Consider the following 19899-nt stretch of genomic DNA (forward strand, 5'->3'; position numbering starts at 1 on the left):
TATTCTCCCTGGCTCCACCCCCTTCTGACTAGACTGTCTTGGCAGCCAATCAGAGAGAGGCACCAGCTCTCTGGTGGAATTCTGTGGCACTGCACCCCCAGGCTCTGGTCTGGCTCAGCTGTCTGTCACAATGAACTTCAGAAGCATTTGTGCTACTTGTGCAATGAATGGACCCCAGCAGAAAGTGTCACTCAGAATAGTATATTGGAAGGTGGCCCTCCTGAACCCCACCAAGCCTATTGAGGTCCCCCAAACCCAGTAGATCCAAATGGATTTCTTAAGACATGGCAGCTATAACCCATTCCTATGCAGTGGTACCTTGGTATCGAATGGCTTGGCTCCTGAAGAAATCAGCTCCTGAACACCACAAACCTGGAAGTAAGTGTTCCGGTTTGTGAATTTTTTTCAGAAGTAGAACGTCTGCTTGAGTGCAGGAAGCTCCTGCAGCCAATCGGAAGTTGTGCCTTGGTTTTCGAATGGTTTCAGTAAGCGAACGGACTCCTGGAACAGTTTAAGTTCGAGAACCAAGGTACCACTGTAGTGTGGGAACACTGGATTGGGAAATTAACTGAATGATAATAACTGCAAGAAGCACTTTATTTAAAATAAAATAAATATGCCTTGAAAGTTAATGCTTTGGAAAGCTGAGCACTCAAACAGAAGCTATGTTGCAAAGGTTCTGCAATTTGTGTGAAACAACCGCTGCCTCTCCTTTTGGGATGAAAAGTTTAAGGCCGGAGATGGACAAAGGCTCTTGCTATAATAGAGAAATCTGTTGCATCCATTGTTGCTTCAGGGTACAGACACGTTTCCTTTGCCCCACATTTCTTTTGTCTCTGCCCTAAATGATTTTGCATGTTTTTAAAATGACCGAAAATTCCTGACCTGACAATGGGCAAGAGTGCTTCTCTTACTCCACCTATAGCTGTCTGGAAAAGCAATTGCTTGTCTCAATCCAGAATGGAGTTTGGGTGTAGCCCTTCACTTCTTGGCAGATTGGAGAGGAAGAAATTCAAAGGGATGTGAACGGTCACTTCTAATTCACCTTTTCTATTCAATTTCAAAAGCAAGGGGGACAACAGACTTACAGAGTAACACAACTTGGGACTAATAGACAGAGAAAAGCCTGTCTCTCATATTCATTTGCATTGTCCATCACCCACCCACCCATGTGCAGACCTGCCAGTTGCAGTCTATTCATCCAAATGGTGCCACTATAGCACTCTCCAAGAACCACGGATTCCATGCCTGCAGTGCAGGGTAAATGCATGCCCAGCAATAAATGAAAGTTTTCTTGTGTGTTTTTTAAACAGCTTCTTGCCCTAGACAAGAGTAACTGTGATTGCCAGGCTATCTGGCTGCTGCCTGGTTTGCTTGCTCTTTGCTTGGATCTATCACCTTCTCAGAACTTTTGCTAACTGTACCTCTAATTGCTGAAAGCATGAATTTTTGCTTGCTGTAAATCATTAGTGTTGGTTGAGAAAGACCTGAAGTGTGGAGTTTCTTATAAACAGCTGCTTGCAGGAAGTCATTTGCATGGGCAATAATGACTTTTATTAGTCCTGCAAAACCCATCAATGAGACAGAGTATATTTCAGTGTCATTTACAGACTCATTCCCATTAACAATTTATGCATCTACAGTCCATTTCTTTCTCTTTCTTCTAAGAACTCAAAGTAGCAAACACTTCAGAGGTCTGGTGCCCAAATGCTCATTGCCATCTATCTCCATTTGACTATATGAAACCCTCTTCTCTTGGACCTTGCAGCATATCCAGGCTTTGATGTATTCTGGAAGTTAATTAAAGAATAACATTGGATGCAGGACTAGGAAAGTCAGTGTCCCTGTTGTTGCAGCAAATAGACACGTAAATCTTTAGTTCTAGGTTTGCATTGTGACAGAGGGGAAATTGTTGTTACTTCAAAAAATTTGATTGAATGGATGGAACTCATAGGCCATGCTTGATAGTAATTGTGTGAGGGGAGAACAAGTGAACAGGGCTCAGAATTGACCAGTGCATCATCCCTGGGGAATCATGTGCCTTAATTTCTTGGGGGCTCGTTCATTCATACTTCCCAAAAGGAAGTACTGTGGTAATGCCCAGGAGAGCCAGAATTATTCGCTCTGAGAGGCACCAAGGAGTCTGTGATCCATCCATCTGAGTGTGGAGGCAGAGATGCCTCTTCAGGGTTCAGCGGATGAGATGCAAGCTGGGGTGCCACTGAATTCATATGAGAAGTGTTGGGGTTGGAGCCATCTTGGGGCTTCTGTTGTAGGAGGACTCTGCATCTGAGGATTCCTGGTCCAAGACAAGTGAATTCCTCAATATGGGACCATTATTTCAGTCCATATCCAGACGCTTGGGAACCAGGCAGAATCATTTTGGAGATGTGGTCCACGGCCTGCCAGGTGGCTATTTCTACAATAAAACTTCTGGTTGAATTTAATATCTTGAAAGATTGGACCTAATTGGGAACTGAAGGGATGCTGCCTCCTGTTCTCATCACTCTGAATAGTAAGAATTCCCAAAGTTTACAAATCAGCTGTTTTCCCAGTAGATTTTATTGTTGTTAGCAGCCTTGGGCATTTTTCATGTAAAGATGGATATAAATGTAACTAACATGCTAAGGGCAGGATTCAGACTAGCAGTCCCACTAGTGGAAGCCCATGCAAGAGCCTCTGCATGTGCAGCAGACCTCCGCTCCCCTCCTTCCCCTCTGTGCTCCATGCGCTGCCGGAATTGTCTCAATGGGGTTTGGGGGGAACCCCCAGAAAGGTGTGCAGGAGGAAGCAGGACGATCGTTCTGTCTGGCAGGCTGAAAAGCTTTGGCTGAAGGAAGGATTGTCACAGTGCTGCTTTGAATTCCTTCACAAAGAAAATGATGCCGAGTTGCACGCATCATATGTAACAGGAGAAATAACTGGGAGTTAACTTTTCCTTCTGTTTCACTCATATGCTGAATTTTGTAAATGCGCCTCATCTGATGAATTTTTTGAATCTGTTTAACCATGATCTAAAGGAAGCTAGACTTTGATCACTCCTCAGTGCTTGTGCTTCAGTGAATGTGATTAAATGAATCTGACACGTGGGAGCCTATTTACAGGAAATATTTGTCAAAGTATCATTGCATGGGGTTTTCTCCCATCATAAATTATTTTATTAGAATTAGAGAGCCTTGCAAAATTCCTGTAATTTTTTGGCATGTGCAGTTTCACTTGCTCAGTCCTGGTCTCTCTACAAGCATCACTAGAACAGAAAAATAAATTGCAGTTTATGGTGTGCCCCCAAAACCTCTTATCATTCCACAATCTCCTTAAATATTTATGAGACACCCTTAAGTTTGTTCACTATATAGATATATAAATAAAAGAGTGAATGCTGTCAGTGCAGAAAATAGTTTGGATTTTCTATTTTCCCACATGCCTCTGAGGAGCAGCCATTAATCAGAGAGGGAAGTTGTTTGACACAGCTGCGTTTGAGACATGCTGCTCTGATATCACCAGGGGAACAGGGAAGTGTCCTGTGACCTGGAACACTTACATAAACAAAAAGGATTCTGTAGCGGATATAATTTCTCATGTCATGATCAGCTCTTAGGGCTGCAGGAAATGGATCTCACTCTGGCACTTGTATTAGCTCAGTATTTTAGGCTACTGCCTCATATATGTTTTTGCAAGGGCCATATCCTGAAAGATACTGGACAAAATGCTGGTAGCAGAGCAAAGGGGCCAAAGGTTGCCACCGCCCACTAACCTTGCTGCTGCCGCTCAGCACCAACCATTTCCAGCACAGAGCAAGGGGCCAAAAGCCCCCAATCTTCTATTTTGTGTCCATTTAGTGCAATTCCTCTTTACAATTCTGTTAGCCACTGTGAGCAGACGAGGAAGGTCCACCTGGTGCCAACTTTGCCATTCTTCTGGTGATAGGCAAATATTTTTATTATTATTATTCCTGTGCATTAGGGAGCACCAAAGATTGGATGTTTTACATTTTGTTGTGTTGTTGTAAATGACTTCAGGGCTTTTTGTTTTTGGAAGCTAAACAAAAATCCAATAAACCAAACCTAGTGGAAAGGAATATTAAATAAATATGGACTTTAAATCTTGTTTAACTCGACCTCATTGCATCAAAATGTTAATGCTTAGCCTTTACATGGAGCTTTAGCATATTCAAAGCATGTCAGCTGCATCAAGCTGCATCATCTCTGCATCCTTACAACAATCCTGTAAGGTAGGTCATTATAATTACATATGGCAGATGCAAAATCAACAGATCAACGCCTTCTGCTTGCTGCATCCCACCCACCAGCTCAAGCTTAAATAGTTGAATCCAGGGATCTTAAGGCTGGAGAACACACATTTTAGGACTTGATTTGGGTACAACCTTTCACAGCCCAAGCTCTGGCCATTTTAAGCATGAGAGACCAGCCAGGAATCTGAGAGCTTACTCTTAGCACAGTTCAACCCAGATGAGCTCACCCCTCTTCCAGAGAAATAAAAAAATATTGGTTATTTCACAGAAGCCAAGGGTATCCGTTAGGCTATTACATTATGTATGATTTGTGACTGTACAAAGTACCAACTAGCTCCCCTTTGTTCCATTAGCAAGTCCCAGCAGCTCTGCCAAACTGAGCAATCTATTGCTTCCCATATAGGTTAATGGATCACTTTACATTTTGATAATGTCTTATATTACTGCATGTTTCATTAAGACTGATGTCATGTTCTAAACACCAATGCTCAGTTGGGGCTGTGAGGATGCTTAGCAATTATAGCAGGTAAGAAGGCACATTGGATTCTTCCATGCTTTCTAGAAAAGTCCATTATCACCTCTTCTTTTTTTACAATCACTTTCTACTCAGGAATGTAAATTTTGGTAATCTGTACTAATAGATTGTGTTTAGTGAAGCAACAATGCAAATTCAGGAATTATTACACCAACAAAAAACAACAACAAAGAACAAATATTATCCACACTACTGATTTTTGGTGCTGTCTACATACCTCCAACTGAAATGCCAGAGATTTTCTCGGACAGTTCTGGTTATCCTCAGTGGATGTTACTAGAAAACTGCTGAAGTGCTGTCTTTGTCTTCCAGATCAGAGCTGTGTTCAACAGTGCGTTTTAATTTTGTTTAGGGACAGATTAATTCCAGGGCTGGCATCAGCACCTGGCATCTTGGGCAGCTGTGATGGCACCACCAGCCTGGCAGGGCTCAGTGGTGATGCCTACACCCACACCCACACCCACCCACACCCGTCCCAGAGCTTTGAGCAGTGTCAGCCGGCTTGATCTAGACATCCTTTTAATTTTCCACAGTGCTCTTGGCCTACAGTTGCTCTGGCTTCCCTTATTCTTTTGAATCTAGCAAGCGGCTTTCAAAGAAGTCAAACACTAGACAAGTTGTGTAGCTCTGGCAGTACTTCATTTCCCAAATTCAGCATTTAAAAGCCCTGCAAGCCAACTAACATTCTTTTCAGAGTTCAAAGGACCCCCACCCCATTTTAACGCTTTAGCCCAGGGGTGTCAAACTCAAATTCATCGGGGGCCACATCAGCAGTTTGGTCACCCTCAAAGGGCCGGTTGTATCTATAGGACTCAATATGCGCTCAATATAAAAACAAGTGGAGGTTTCCTGAATGCATGTAAAGTGGAGGTTTCCTGTGTAGAACGGCCGGCGCTGCTAGAGGGCAGACGTTCTCTGGCTTGTAGGCTGCCTCACATGCGCTGAAGAGGCGGCTTTCTTGTGTCAAAAAAAAAGAGCGAGAATAAAAGGTGAAGGCTGGCGGCTGGCAGCTGGCGTCTGCACGGGCCACATGACGAGGTCTGGCGGGCCGGATTCGGCCCGCGGGCCTTGTGTTTGACACCCGTGCTTTAGCCCATCTATGAGTCTTTGGCTGTGGTTTGACTACTCCTGCTCAATTCTCTGTTCAACAAGCTCTGAGGACAGCTAAGTGAGGACAACTAATTATGTCGTGCCGCGTCTGATGCTTCCCTTTTTATCTCATTTCACAGAAGCCACAAAGCCTTCTAGTGTCCTTTCGGAATAAAAGGGAGGAAAGGGCCAATAGGGCAACCGCTGCTTTGGAGATAGCATGGTGCCAATGCTGTAACAAGAACATTATGTCCTCAGAGAAAGCTGCTGATAATGTGAGAATGGCAAAAGAAAAAAAAAAGCGGAGGGAAGCATAACCATACAAATTGTTGGTGGCGGCAGCAGGGCAGGGGAGTACTAGAACTATCACAGGACATCTCCATACTTGGATCCAGCTGCAGAAAGCCAACTTGCCCTGCACATGGCTGCTCAAAACACAACTTCATGGGTATACCTCCATGTCACAAGCTGCTTGTGGGAAAGCAGCTTGCCACAATGTTCCTCTTTTCTCACTCTTTGTGGGACAGAAACAGCTAAGGTGGTTTGGAGAGCCATTTCGCATGCACAAAACTTGCGACATACACCTTCCGTCACACAACTGTGCTTTAATCAGCTTCTTCCATGCAGCAGATCACACATGTTAATGAAAGCTGCAGGGGCAAAACCAGGCTTTCTTTCCCCCAGGGGTCAAAGACAGAGTTTAGCACACACCCTGCGCATCTGCGCACAGACACACAGCTCACAACATTTGTTCGTAAAGCGCATCAAAGTAGAAAATATATTATTTGAATTCAATGCTTTATTTTTAAACAATATTTTAATTGATTTCCAGCATAATTTACCCAACAAAATATCCAGCGTAACTTATAACAAGTAAAGTATGCATTTTTTATGGTCTTAGGAGGGGGTGCCTCAGGGTTCTGTCCTCTCCCCCATGCTTTTTAACATCTACATGAAGCTGCTGGGAGAGATCATCAGGGGGTTTGGGCTGGGTGTTCATCAGTATGCGGATGATACCCAGCTCTATCTCTCTTTTAAATCAGAACCTGTGAGGACAGTGAAGGTCCAGTGTGAGTGTCTGAGGCTGTTGGATGGATGGTGGCTAACAGATTGAGGTTGAATCCTGACAAGACAGAAGTACTGTTCTTGGGGGACAGGGGGCAGGCAGGTGTGGGGGACTCCCTAGTCCTGAATGGGGTAACTGTACCCCTGAAGGACCAGGTGTGCAGCCTGGGAGTAATTTTGGACTCACAGCTGTCCATGGAGGAGCAGGTCAATTCTGTGTCCAGGGCAGCTGTCTGCCAGCTCCATCTAGTACGCAGGATGAGACCCTCCCTGCCCGTGGAATGTCTTGCCAGAGTGGTCCATGCTCTAGTTATCTCCGGCTTGGACTACCCCTACTACATGGGGCTACCTTTGAAGGTGACTCGGAAACTGCAATTAATCCAGAATGCGGCAGCTAGACTGGTGACTGGGAGTGGCGGCCAAGACCATATAACACCGGTCCTGAGAGACCTACATTGGTTCCCAGCACATTTCTGAGCACAATTCAGTGTTGGTGCTGAGCTTTAAAGCTCTAAATAGTCTCAGCCCAGTAGACCTGAAGGAGCATCTCCCCCCCATTGCTCAGCCCGGACACTGAGGTCCAGTGCTGAGGGCCTTCTGGTGGTTCCCTCACTGTGAGAAGTGAGGTTACAGGGAACCAGGCAGAGGGCCTGTGGAACGCCCTCCCACCAGATGTCAAGGAAATAAACAACTGTCTTACTTTTAGAAGACATCTGAAGGCAGCCCTGTTTAGGGAAGTTTTTAATGTTTAATGCTGTGTTGTGTTTTTAATATTCAGTTGGGAGCTGCCCAGAGTGGGCGGGGTGTCAACTATATTATATTATATTATATTATATTATATTATATTATATTATATTATATTATATTATATTATATTATATTATCAACTTATAGCATTATGATTATTTGCTGCAGGTAACTGTGAGATAAATAAACTACTGTTATATATTAAAGGCTGGATCCAAATTAACTAAAGACTTGGGGGCGGGGGCGGGAATAAGAACACAAAAGAATAATATATATGTTGCACCAGCAAGCTAATACCATAACGTTTCATGCCAGCCAGATATTCCTGTTGACCTCAAACGTTAAGTTGCTTCCATTATTACCATTGGCATACTGTATAAAATCCCACCACATGGCACAAAAATCCAAAGGCTGTGCCTTGCCCCGAATGCAAAGCTTTGTAGAAGCAATAATCACCTAACATACAGGGACACTAAACCCAGGATTTCTCTCTCACACAGTTGCAAAACCAGACCACGGAGCCCTTCTTCTGCTTCCTGGGGAAAGGGGAAGGAGGATCGCTCACCTAGGAGCAGGAAGGCTGGGTGTGCAAGCCAACGCCTGAAGCCCAGACAAGCTGGGAGCCTCAATGGCACCCCTTGGAGGCTTCACCCAGGGCAAAAACCCTGGCTAGTCTTCTGCTAGCTATGGAAATAATTAATGCTGAAAATTAATGCTGAAGGCCTTGCATGTCCTTGATTGAGAGTTTCACTCCCCACTCTTGATATTTAAGGCCTGTAGGATTATTAATTTTTGCTCAAATATTCTTTATTTATATCACAATCTTCACCTTATACCAAATACCAGTTGCCTTCCGTCTTTATAAACCTAGGCTCCACATTTCTTAGTTCTCTTCTCACTCCTTTATCTCCTTTTGCCCCTCTCACTCTTGCTCTCTTTCTCAACTTAAAGTTTCAAAACAGAAAATGGTAGCAACCTTCTTTTGCTGAGGGTGCAACCTCACAGGGATTAATGGTGACTGAACAAAGACTAGCCCCTCGTACCTGAACTAAGCCAAACCATTGGCCCACCCAGGCCAATCCCGAAACTCTTAGAGGCAGTATTTCTCAAGGAAAGAGCTCTTCCAGCTTTACAATATATTATTCTTTAACTAGAAACAAATGGAATAAAGTTTGAGGTGTCATTTCCACTCACCATATATGACCAGCCATTGGGGATAGTGCCTATAACCTGTTGGCTCTCTTACGTTGTGCCAGAGTTTTATCAAGTATGTGATCAATCAGGCTTCTGGAGCTTTCCGGATTCTGCAGCTGAATCTTATTTACATTTATGCAATCTCATTATCATTGTTGCTCAGTGTAAATCCATCCATATGATTTACGTTCTTGTAAAGAGAACAAAACAAAAATGTCAAGTGTGCAGCCCCCTCTAGGACTGCTGGGATATTAAGGCCCCAGAATTCTATTTTACAATGATTTGCAAGCATATGCCCCAGACCTGGAACAAAGGAGGACACAAGAGCATTGAATATGACAATGCATCATCTCACTTTTAAAGCAATAACACTGACACAGATCAAGATGAATGGGAAGGAAGGTTCTGGGGGACAATTCCCAGGTGAGTCCTGTTACCTGAAACAATATTCACCAGCAGTTCATTTCAGTTGAATGGCCAGATGCTAATCTGAATATTAGTTTTCATGCTGATGGCAAAATACTTAGTAATCTACTAATGACCTTAAATGAAAATACACTTTGCATTCCCCTGTTGCTTCATACTGAATTTAGTGTTAGCTGCTGCTTAAAAATAAAAAATAAAAATGTACGTTTGCATACACAAAGGGATGAAGCAATATGGGCCCCTATTGTGTGTCCTTTGCAAAAGAACACACAGAGACATCACAAGCAGGGACTGACAACAAAATATACTCAAGGTGATACAATGCAGGCAGAATGTGTTTTAAAGGATCATATTGGCAAAATGAGAATGGAGACTGGGAGAGAGAGAAAGGGGTTGTGGCTGAAAAAGCCCTAGGGGCCAGTGGCATCAGGTGGCTGGTGGGCTGCAGACCTGTTAAAAGACCTGGTAATTGGGAGCCAGACCAGGAGATGTTCTGTTAATCCTTGTTCTTCCACAGCAGGGGGCCCAGCTAAACTGAGAGCAGCTTCGCAGAGCTGGCTGACTCACCTGCCATGCAATAGCTGGTGATGGTGCTTTGGTCTCTTGGGTCCAATTTAGAACCATAGAGTTGGAAGGGATCCCCAAGGGTCATCTAGTCTGACACCCTGCAAGGCAGGAATCTCAGCAAAAGCATCCCTGGCAGATGGTCATCCAACCTCTGCTTAAAAACCTCCAAGGACTGAGGGAGACCGTTCCAACTGAAGCGCAGGCAAAGCATGGCTAGGTCAGGAGCAGCACACCACACCACTGGCCATGGGCTCCATGATTATTAAGAAGAGACCCTTATAAGGATACAGATCTCTCCAGAGTATTAACTCTGAAAGGTTGGCAGAAGCTGGGACAGAGCAATGGGAGCTCACTCCGTGGCGCGGATTCGAACCACTGACCTTCCAATCAGCAGGCCCAAGAGGCTCAGTGGTTTAGACCACAGCACCACCCACGTCCCAATGATTTGGCTGAAAGATCCTTGGGATGCAGTTGCTCTTCTTGAGGACCTGGTGCTGAATTAGCCTCCCTTATCCTCTGCTTGCACGTAAGTAAAATAAATATCACAATATAACATATAAGCACTCCTACAGAGGAAACTAAGTCACGCAGTACTTACTCTCCCTTGAACATCTTACCACTTAGGAAAGCAGGAAATGCTTACCAAATATTTATTAAGTTCCTATTAGGTATATACAATTCTATATACACATTAATTGCAACATAACACATCACATATGGCTCTCAGAGCAGAATAAATACTCATTGCTTGGACAGGCACAGGGCAGATGGGAACTAGAAAACAGCAAGCTCAATGAATATGCAATCCCATTTTAGAGATGTTTTAGGACTATGGGAACTTCAAAGAGTAGATGGAGCTCTCCTATTCCAAAAGGTCCATTAATATCAGTGGAAGAAGCAGAACTCTGTGTGTATATTTCATTCATTGCACAGTTTCACCCCCCCCCCCATTGAAATTAATATTTGAGCATCTGCATATGTGCCTCAAAGCACAAGCAGGGCACCTGTTGCTGTGCTCATGGAGGCTCCTCTTCCCGCTGCCCAAAGTTGCCAGGACAGCATGTGTGCTCCAATATGAACCTCCTTGTATGCTTATTTCATGGACTGGGGCCTTCCTCTGAAGGCTCAGAAGTCAGTTACAAGGAGCAGCATACTTTTCCTGCAGTTATTCCTTTGAGCACCTGCGGTCTCTGCCTAAGGAGACGGCTTCTCTCCTGGCATACAGGGGCAGAGAAAGCATTTCTATTCCTCAAAGTCTTCCAGAGAAGGTAGGATAGCTGCTGTTTCTGCCACAGGACATATGTGTGTGCTTGCTTTAACTGGTTTTGTGGTTGAACAGTGATTCTGAGTATTTGTTTTAATAGGGATGTCTCATCAGATTGCACACTTTCATGACATTTTATTGTTTGATTGACTGAATGGTGGAGAACAAAGAATGATTCGACAAACCTGAGAGCTCCTTGGAAGGGGTGGAAGAGAGGTTAGCCATTGCCAGTCATTGTGCATGTGGTGCAACAACCCTTAGACTAGGCATTTTGCCTGTGTGTGCTTATTTATACATACCATTTGCTGATTACATTTGCACAAGAAAATATGAACTCACTGCAACACATCAGTAAAAGTAATAATAAATACATTTGGCATCAGTGATCACATGGAGCTGGTGTGCAGCAACTCCCTACCCAGTTGGGCATATCATCTATGCAACATGAACAAGTTAAGCATCAGATCATCATCTCCCCTCAAATTGTTTGTCTTTCTACTTAACACCTTTCAGCTTAACACCTTAATTCTCATCCCCAAATGAAGCAAAGCCTCAGGACAGGTAAGTGCTTTGGTCCATTTGTTAACTCGTTCCTCTCCCCACTGCTTAGTGCTCTTGCCCCTGCCTCTTGCCCCCTTGTCACCCCCCCCCCCATGGCAAAACGTAGATTGCAAGCTCGTTTGGCAGACACTTTCATTTTCAAAATTCTGTAGGGCACAGTGCACACGAACAACAGTAAATGTGCAAATAAAGAAATAAAGAAAGAAATCTCGTTGCCTGCAAGCCCTGTCTCAAGTGGTCAGTCTCACAGATTTCAAAAGAGGTAACAGAACTGACTCTGTATATTCCCTGCTGCTTCCTTGAAAGTTACAGGGCAAGCCTAGCAAGCAACAGGCTCCATGTGGACGCTGGAACACATACTGTTTTCTGGATAATAGCAAAGAGGGTGAAGCAGAAAAAGTGACAGAGTACAAAACTCTGGAAAGCCACTTGGAGGATGTGTGGAAGACGTTGGGCTTGAGGAGGGATTTGCAGATGGCCAAAGATCAAAATGGGACGCGGGTGGCGCTGTGGGTTAAAGCCTCAGCGCCTAGGGCTTGCCGATCAAAAGGTCGGCGGTTCGAATCCCCGCGGCGGGGTGCGCTCCCGTTGTTCGGTCCCAGCGCCTGCCAACCTAGCAGTTCGAAAGCACTCTCAGGTGCAAGTAGATAAATAGGGTCCGCTTACTAGCGGGAAGGTAAACAGCGTTTCCGTGTGCGGCTCTGGCTCGCCAGAGCAGCGATGTCACGCTGGCCACGTGACCCGGAAGTGTCTGCGGACAGCGCTGGCCCCCGGCCTATAGAGTGAGATGAGCGCACAACCCTAGAGTCTGTCAAGACTGGCCCGTACGGGCAGGGGTACCTTTACCTTTACCTAAAGATCAAAATAGAGCAAGTGAAGCTGTTGCACAAAGGGGTGGCACCGGAGACTGGAAGAAGGGTATTATTTGATAGACAGGAGGAAAGGCCTGTGAAGGGAGGTGGGTTATGATATAGGATTTGACACAAGAATGAGTAGAGCCTTGTAGGCAAGGAACAGAAGCCACTGTAGAAGATAGCAGGGAAAAGACTACAACTGAAACATGAGAGGTGATAAAATCACTTGTAATACAAGCAAGTTATCGTTTTTTTAACGTTTAAAAATATATACTTGAAGGAGTCTAGACTAGTTTCTGATCCCAAACACCTAGGAATAAATCTAGATTACCTCTTTTGATTGTCAGACATAGTGATCTCAGATAAAGTCTGGTTTAAACAAAAATGAAAAAGCCATGTATAGAAAGAGAGGGGGGAGATAGTAGATAAAATTTATACCCCCCCCCCTTCCTCCCAAAGGAGCCCAGGGCAGCAAACAACAAGAGATAAAACAATTAAAACATCTTTAAAACATCTTAAAATAAATTCTAATACAGATGCAGACTGGGAAAGAGCTAAACTTAAAAGGCTTCTTGAAATATACATCTCAACATATCCGGGGCATTTTCCCTCTCTTTCTTTTAAGATCCAACAAGCCACAACATATTTCTCAATGCTAGAGGCAAGGATGAAGCAAGTTTACTAGATGTCTCAAGCACCCCTCCTCAATCAAATCAAACACATTTTACATCAAAGGACACCTCTTTTAAGTCTCTTAAATAACCCTAAGCTTGAGAAAATCGCAGTTCACAGAAGTGAAAGAACGTAATAATAGTTCTATACTAACAGAGGAAAGCCACCACAATGCTATTTATCTTGCAAAGCCGGCTGGATCTCAAATGGTTGTAACACTATCAGTGTAGCTTTCAATAAGGTTTGCTACTACAGTATATTAGAGTAATTTTTCCAGTTGTGTATGCATCACTGAAATTAAACAATTGTACTCTGCAAAATTAATGCAAAGCATATCTTGCCTCCCCTTCACGCTCTGCTAGTTCACATATTTCTGCTGAAAGCACAACAACAACAACAACAACAACAACAACAACAACAGTATTTCTTCATAGACATATGTTGCTGGACACGCAGCTTGTCAAGGACTTTAAAAGGGTTCCTACTACATGCCAAATTCTCCTGCTTTTAAAATGATCAGCATATTACTTTGGAACTGAAAACCAGGCTTTACTTACAAACACATCCATTAGCAGATGCTCCAACGTGGCTTCAATGTCTTCTAGCTTGGCAGCTAAAGTCATCATGAAGGCAACTGCTAGCTCAGATCCAGCAACCTGAAGAATCCCACCAATTCGCAGTTGGTCCAGTGGACCAGCTCCCTGAACTGTACACAGCTTGTCCGTTTACACAACAAGACTTTCCCTGTTCATCACCTAAACCTCGCAGTGTTGACTGGAGGATGACTATTACTCCATCTAGAAGGGAAGGCACAAACTGCCTTTCTCCTCAAATAACTGCACAGTCTGAGAATTGCCTGGCCTTTGGGAAACCACAACAGAGGGAGCTTTCGTGAGAGAAATCCTCATGCACACAGGGGCATTGGAGAGAGGAAGTACAATAAAGTGCCTTTAACTGTGACTGATATTTATAGGAGGACTAGATTTTTTTTTACACCATTCCATTTCTCTGTTCATTTCTGACCTTTCAACAAATGGCTCAACACACTGGAGTCTATTGAAATATAGGGGCAGCAGGTCTCTCAGAGGCTGCCTGTGACCAACGCCAGGCCAGTTCACACAGCCACCCCCATCAATAGCTCTTTGTCAAAGGCCTATCAGACTCTGCACTGTCTGCTGCTGACAGAAGAGAGCACAGACATGAAAGAAACAGGGAACCAAAGTTGCGCCGGGACATTAAATTCTTCCTAGAAATATTTTTAGCTCCTGTTGCTGCTTGAGAAAAAATAATGTAAAGGACAAAGTTAAAGGGGGGAAGGGGAGGGGTGGTGGTGGGGAAGTTGCCTCTTCCCCTTCTGCAACATCTAGTTCATATCCCAAATGTAATTTGAGTCTGCGCTTCTTCACGCTCAGTACCAAACATGTGGAGCAGGGAGCAAGGAAAGGCACAATATAAGGATGATGTGACGTTCTGATGTACTGCACATCATGATCTTCTGAGATGCTCTGGATCATCAACATGGTCATCAACATGTTGAAGGGTCATCAACATGGGGCTACTACTGTATTTGCGGGAGACCTGAATTCTTTAGAACATGCAATTTTCAAGCCCAGAGCAACATGATGAGTTTGGGAGAGGGAAGCATAACTTCAGGAACTCAAGGTGGCATGAGAAGCCTGGGGCCAATAACCACATTCAAATTCATGTTATTCTCACCAGCTATCTATGATTACTTGCTCAAGGTGCAGCCCCAACCATTGTGTGTGTGTGTGTGCCTTGAGATTTTCTGTGGAAAAAATACAGGCAGGATATAGACATAATAAATAATAAATGCTTAAGATATATATAAAAAATGGCAAGTGTGTTATTTCAGCCCGTATGTCAAATACAAAAGGTATACTTGACATGTAGTTCTTTTGCACTGCAAGTCCCAAAGTACTTCACAACTTAAAGACAATTCTACTGTGCCCTGTCTGACGTCCACGAAAATCAATTTGAGCTTTTCCATTTATATCAGTGGGGGATTCACACTGTATTGCATCTGGAGGAAAAATAATGTGGGAAAATTTTTGGACTTGTTCCAACAGCCTGCACAGCACCAGGCTAGGAAGGAAAAAACAGGAAAGGAACTCCTTATCCTCTGATACCCAGTTCATCACTTTTACCTGCCGAATGGTGCTGACTCCCAGATTTTATGTTTTTGCAGAATCTTGGGGTTGGGGTATAGATCAGTGATGGGGTGTATGTTTTGTATGCATAAATGTCCAATGTTAATCCCAAGCATCTCCAGGTAAAATGACCTCAGGTAGATTATCAGGGAAAAGTCTCCAGCCATGGTGGCCGATGCCCGTTAGGTCGAAAGCAGAGAGACCAACGGTAGGTGGAGTCAGAGTCAATGGCAGGCAGAGCCAACTAATTCTAGGATTATCCCCAGCCTCTTTCCTGCTGAGTTCTACAAAGGACAACACCGAGACTTACAACCTTGGACTGGCTGTAAGAAAGAAGACATGCAGGTGGGGGCTGAGTGAGGGAAGACTGAGGTTGGTGGGTCAGTGACCCATCTGCCTCAATGGATCAGCCTCCACTGGCTTCTACCCAAGCAAGGCACTACCAATCTGAGTAGACAAAACTAGGTGAAATCAACCAAGGATCTTGGGGACAATCCATAGTTCAGTGGTAGAGTGGATGCTTTCCCTCACTGTGAGAAGCAAAGTTACAGGGATCCAGGCAGAGGGCCTTCTCGGTAGTGGCACTCGCCCTGTGGAACGCCCTCCTACCAGATGTCAAAGAGAACAACAACTACCAGACTTTTAGAAGACATCTGAAGGCAGCCCTGTTTAGGGAAGTTTTTAATGTTTGATGTTTTATTGTGTGCTTAATATTCTGTTGGAAGCCGCCCAGAGTGGCGGGGGAGGCCCAGCCATTTCAACAGATCTAACCCACTCTATTTATTTGGCTTAAGAAGAACAACAATAAGGAAGCAACATAAACCAATGAATTGGAACAGAGGTTGGACAAACAAATGCTCTGGGTGATTATAAAGGCAGGTAATCCTTGCAGTAGAGAGCTCAGTGGGATGTGAGGCTGTAAATTCTGTCTACGTGTTCGTGATTGCAGTTGATATTGCCTTTTCAACCATCCACCACAGTTGGCGGTCAGGGAGCAATGGGTGACTTTTACTAGACAACAGTATGACAGTCCATTTAGAGCACGCAGTGATGGATTGCTTCAACAGTAATGAAGGGAGAACAAGACATTTCTCTGACAGACACGCTCATGGATAGTTCCTCATGTAAGGCGATAGATTAGCTTCTCCACAAAAAACCTTTTAGCACAGCAACAAGCTTGAAGATTCACAGCCTATTCAGCCTTGAATGTGGAAGCAGGAATATCGCCACTAGGATGACCATTTAATTTCAAAAAATCTGATGCTCTAGAAGGACCCAGCAGCAGAGTAAAAACTTGTTAGGAGCCTAGCAGGGCAGAAATTTATGAGTGGTGGGCGGAGCCTGGCAGTGGTTGCCAGCTATGGGCAGAATCAGAAAGAATTTGAAATTAACCAGCTTCTCAGACACCAGAACTGGCTATCTGATAAAGCACTGATTTGTTGTTACCCCTAATATGTATGGCACTTTACAAAAAATTGGTGAGTTTTGGATTGAAGTAGTATCAGCTAAAGATGGTTGGCATATTGTGGCCCCAGCAATGGTGGTGAGCAGATGAAGTCTGTTTGCCATGACATCTACCAGTAAACAAATGGGAGCATGGGGAAAAGCTTTGCCTTAGGGTCAAACTAGACAAGATGCTGTGAGTTCCATGATAGGGTCTTCCACAGTTTTTTGTTTGTTTTTAAAAGCAACCAGGGAGGATAACGAGGCATCGGTAGAGGGATTGACTCTTTCTCTTACACCAAGGAGAGTGAAACCTGTGGTCCTCCAGTTTATATTGGACCCCCAACTCCCATAATCCTTGGCCACTGGCCTTAGACAATTCCCCCAACTTTAACAGACCCTCCAAAACTCCTATTTGTCCCACTTACAACCCAGAGTCTAATTTGGCCTTCAATTTAGTCATTAGTCATCAGCCCAAATTTTTTTTACTCTACATTCCCACCACGTGATAGAAAGTGCCTTCCTTCTCTTTACATTTTCAACAATTATTTAATCCTATTCTATACATTTTTGCCATTTTTGTCCGTGTAATATACCATCTATACATCATTTTCATGTAATTCTCTTTCAACAATATGCAATCCGTGAATTTCAAATTCACTTTCCACAGTTTTCCCCAATCTTCAAATTGTATATTATGCCCAAAATATTGTGCCCATTTGATCATTACTGATTTGACTTCTTCATCTTTGGTTTCCCATTCTAATAATATATTATAAAGGTAAAGGGTAAAGGGACCCCTGACCATTAGGTCCAGTCACAGACGACTCTGGGCTCATCTCGCTTTACTGGCCAAGGGAGCCGGCGTACAGTTTCTGGGTCATGTGGTCAGCATGACTAAGCCGCTTCTGGCGAATCAGAGCAGCACACGGAAATGCCGTTTACCTTCCCGCTGGAGCGGTACCTATTTATCTACTTGCACTTCGACGTGCTTTTGAACTGCTAGGTTGGCAGGAGCTGGGACCGAGCAACGGGAGCTCACCCCGTCATGTGGATTCGAACCGCTGACCTTCTGATCGGCAGGCCCTAGACTCTGTGGTTTAACCCACAGCACCACCCGCATCCTGACAAATAATATATTATACGCTTCCTTTAATAATTTAGCATTATCCTCTAAAATTTCCTTTTGGAATTTGGAGATTGTGTAGCTAAATCCTTTCTTATTATCTTCCTTGAAGATCTCATTTAATTGTCTATGATGCAGCCAACTCTGAACATGTTCCTTTAAAAGAGATATCTTCTAAGCAAACACACCCAACCCTGCATATGCCAAAAGGAGACCACACACTCAAGGCATTGGACAGGATACCTAGAATAGGTTTGCCTGAACGAACAGTGATAACAGTTAATGGCTAGTAGCTATCACCCAGTGGGCACCCATTGAGTGGAGGCTCATAGAAACAAATTGAATATATTTAGCAAGGAAAAACAGCTTTTGTTTTATTTGCCCTGGGCATGAAAGAAACCGGGGGAGGGGGGTTGCTGGCAGTATTGGTTGGGGTTTTTATTTATTTACTTATAAAAAAAATAGACTGCACTTTCATAAGAATAAAGCAAAGAGGTACACAGCACACAACATTGCAATGGAATAATAAGAACACAAGAAAGAGCAAAATGTTACTTGCTCCTTCATGCCCAGCTTGTATATTTATATTACTTTAATTACTGTAATCCTTTAATGTGTGTTTTGTGATATATGTACTTCTAGTGATTATTTTGTAAATCTCCCTCAAATCTCAATGGATGATGTGTGGTTTAAAAATGCAGTAAGCAGCAGCAGCAGCAAACTGCTCTTACAAAAGCAGCTTGAGATGGAAACTGGCACTCCAAAGAGACGTCCCCAGAACTTTCCTTCACTCGGAGATACGCAGAGCAAAAGGCAAGGTTTTCACTCATGAATGGTTCGCATACATTTCATTTCTAACTGCCTGTGCATATACATTATTTAACACAAGAGAGCTAGATATAGGATCAAAGTTGCTTTTGTTATGCATGTGAAATACTGTCTGGAATAAGTCATATATTTGCTCACCTGCAGATGGATTTTACTCTGGCTAGAGAGACAAAAATGAGACATTTCATTGCAATAATAAATTTTATAAAGCATACAAGTGCTTCCTTGTAATATTTAATGCACAATGGAGAGTTGATAAATCCGTTACAGCCCTGTCTCCATAGGACCGTTGATAGGATGGCACGGTATTTGATTCAGGGAGGCACTGAGAGACTCACGGTCTCTTTAACCCTATTATAATTCCACTGGCCAACCCATGTCATCTCAGGACTTTAGACTGATGATTTGATTTGACAGAATTGGTCAAACAGACAGGCTCTCTTTCCCTCCTTCTATTCAAATGGAATGAAATTCAAGATTTCAGCAACCAACGAACAGTGAAAACTGTGTCGTGAGCAGAGAGGAAAGGAAAGCCTCAACCCAACATATAATGACCTCATTCATTTGGTGTGCCCCCCCCCTCCTTGAGCCACCTGCCACGTTGGTCTGCTCCACTGGTCAAGGAGCCTCAAGAAGTGTCTGTTTGCAAACGCTTCGAAGAGGTCAGATGCACGTATTCTGTGTCCCCAATTATAACATTACAAAAAACTGAGAGGAATGGGAGCTCATTAAAGGTTTTCATTGAACTCCATGGAAACATTCACCATATGGAGGTTGTGACAGGCTTCAGTACAGGAGGGAAATATTTGCCACACACAAAAAAGCAATGGCTGCTTCTCATCACTTTTCAGATTCCAACATTAAGTAGGCCGTGAGCTGATCATTGAGAGGTGATCCAAAGCTTGGACCATCTGTTGCTGGGGTGCACTGACTGCAGATGTGGGTTCAAATCTTCAGACTCCCATCTACATGAGACACTCCTATCTCACCCAAAAAGGGTGTTGGGGATGTCTTACAAATAAAAGGTACAGCCAAATCAAAAGATACACCACAAGGGGGGCTTCTGTTTTAGCTCCAAGGAATATTTTGCTGTTTTGCCATCCACTGT

General features: G+C 43.7%; 1 protein-coding gene across 4 annotated transcripts in view; it reads right to left on the reverse strand.

Annotated features, from left to right (window-relative positions):
• The window catches only part of FRMD4A (FERM domain containing 4A), a 401265-nt gene that overhangs the window by 266016 nt on the left and 115350 nt on the right, over positions 1-19899 (reverse strand). Inside the window, exon 1 of one of the 4 annotated variants that reach the window (XM_083399425.1) lies at positions 13784-14162. The exons of the other annotated variants lie outside the window; for them this stretch is intronic. Within the exon in view, the coding sequence (XP_083255551.1) occupies positions 13784-13852 (69 nt within the window). The 5' untranslated portion in view covers positions 13853-14162. Of the gene's footprint in view, positions 1-13783; positions 14163-19899 lie in introns of those variants that run through there. 4 annotated transcript variants of the gene reach the window in all.

Source organism: Podarcis tiliguerta (assembly GCF_965153285.1).
Source record: "Podarcis tiliguerta genome assembly, chromosome: 10".
NCBI classification, from domain to species: Eukaryota; Metazoa; Chordata; class Lepidosauria; order Squamata; family Lacertidae; genus Podarcis; species Podarcis tiliguerta.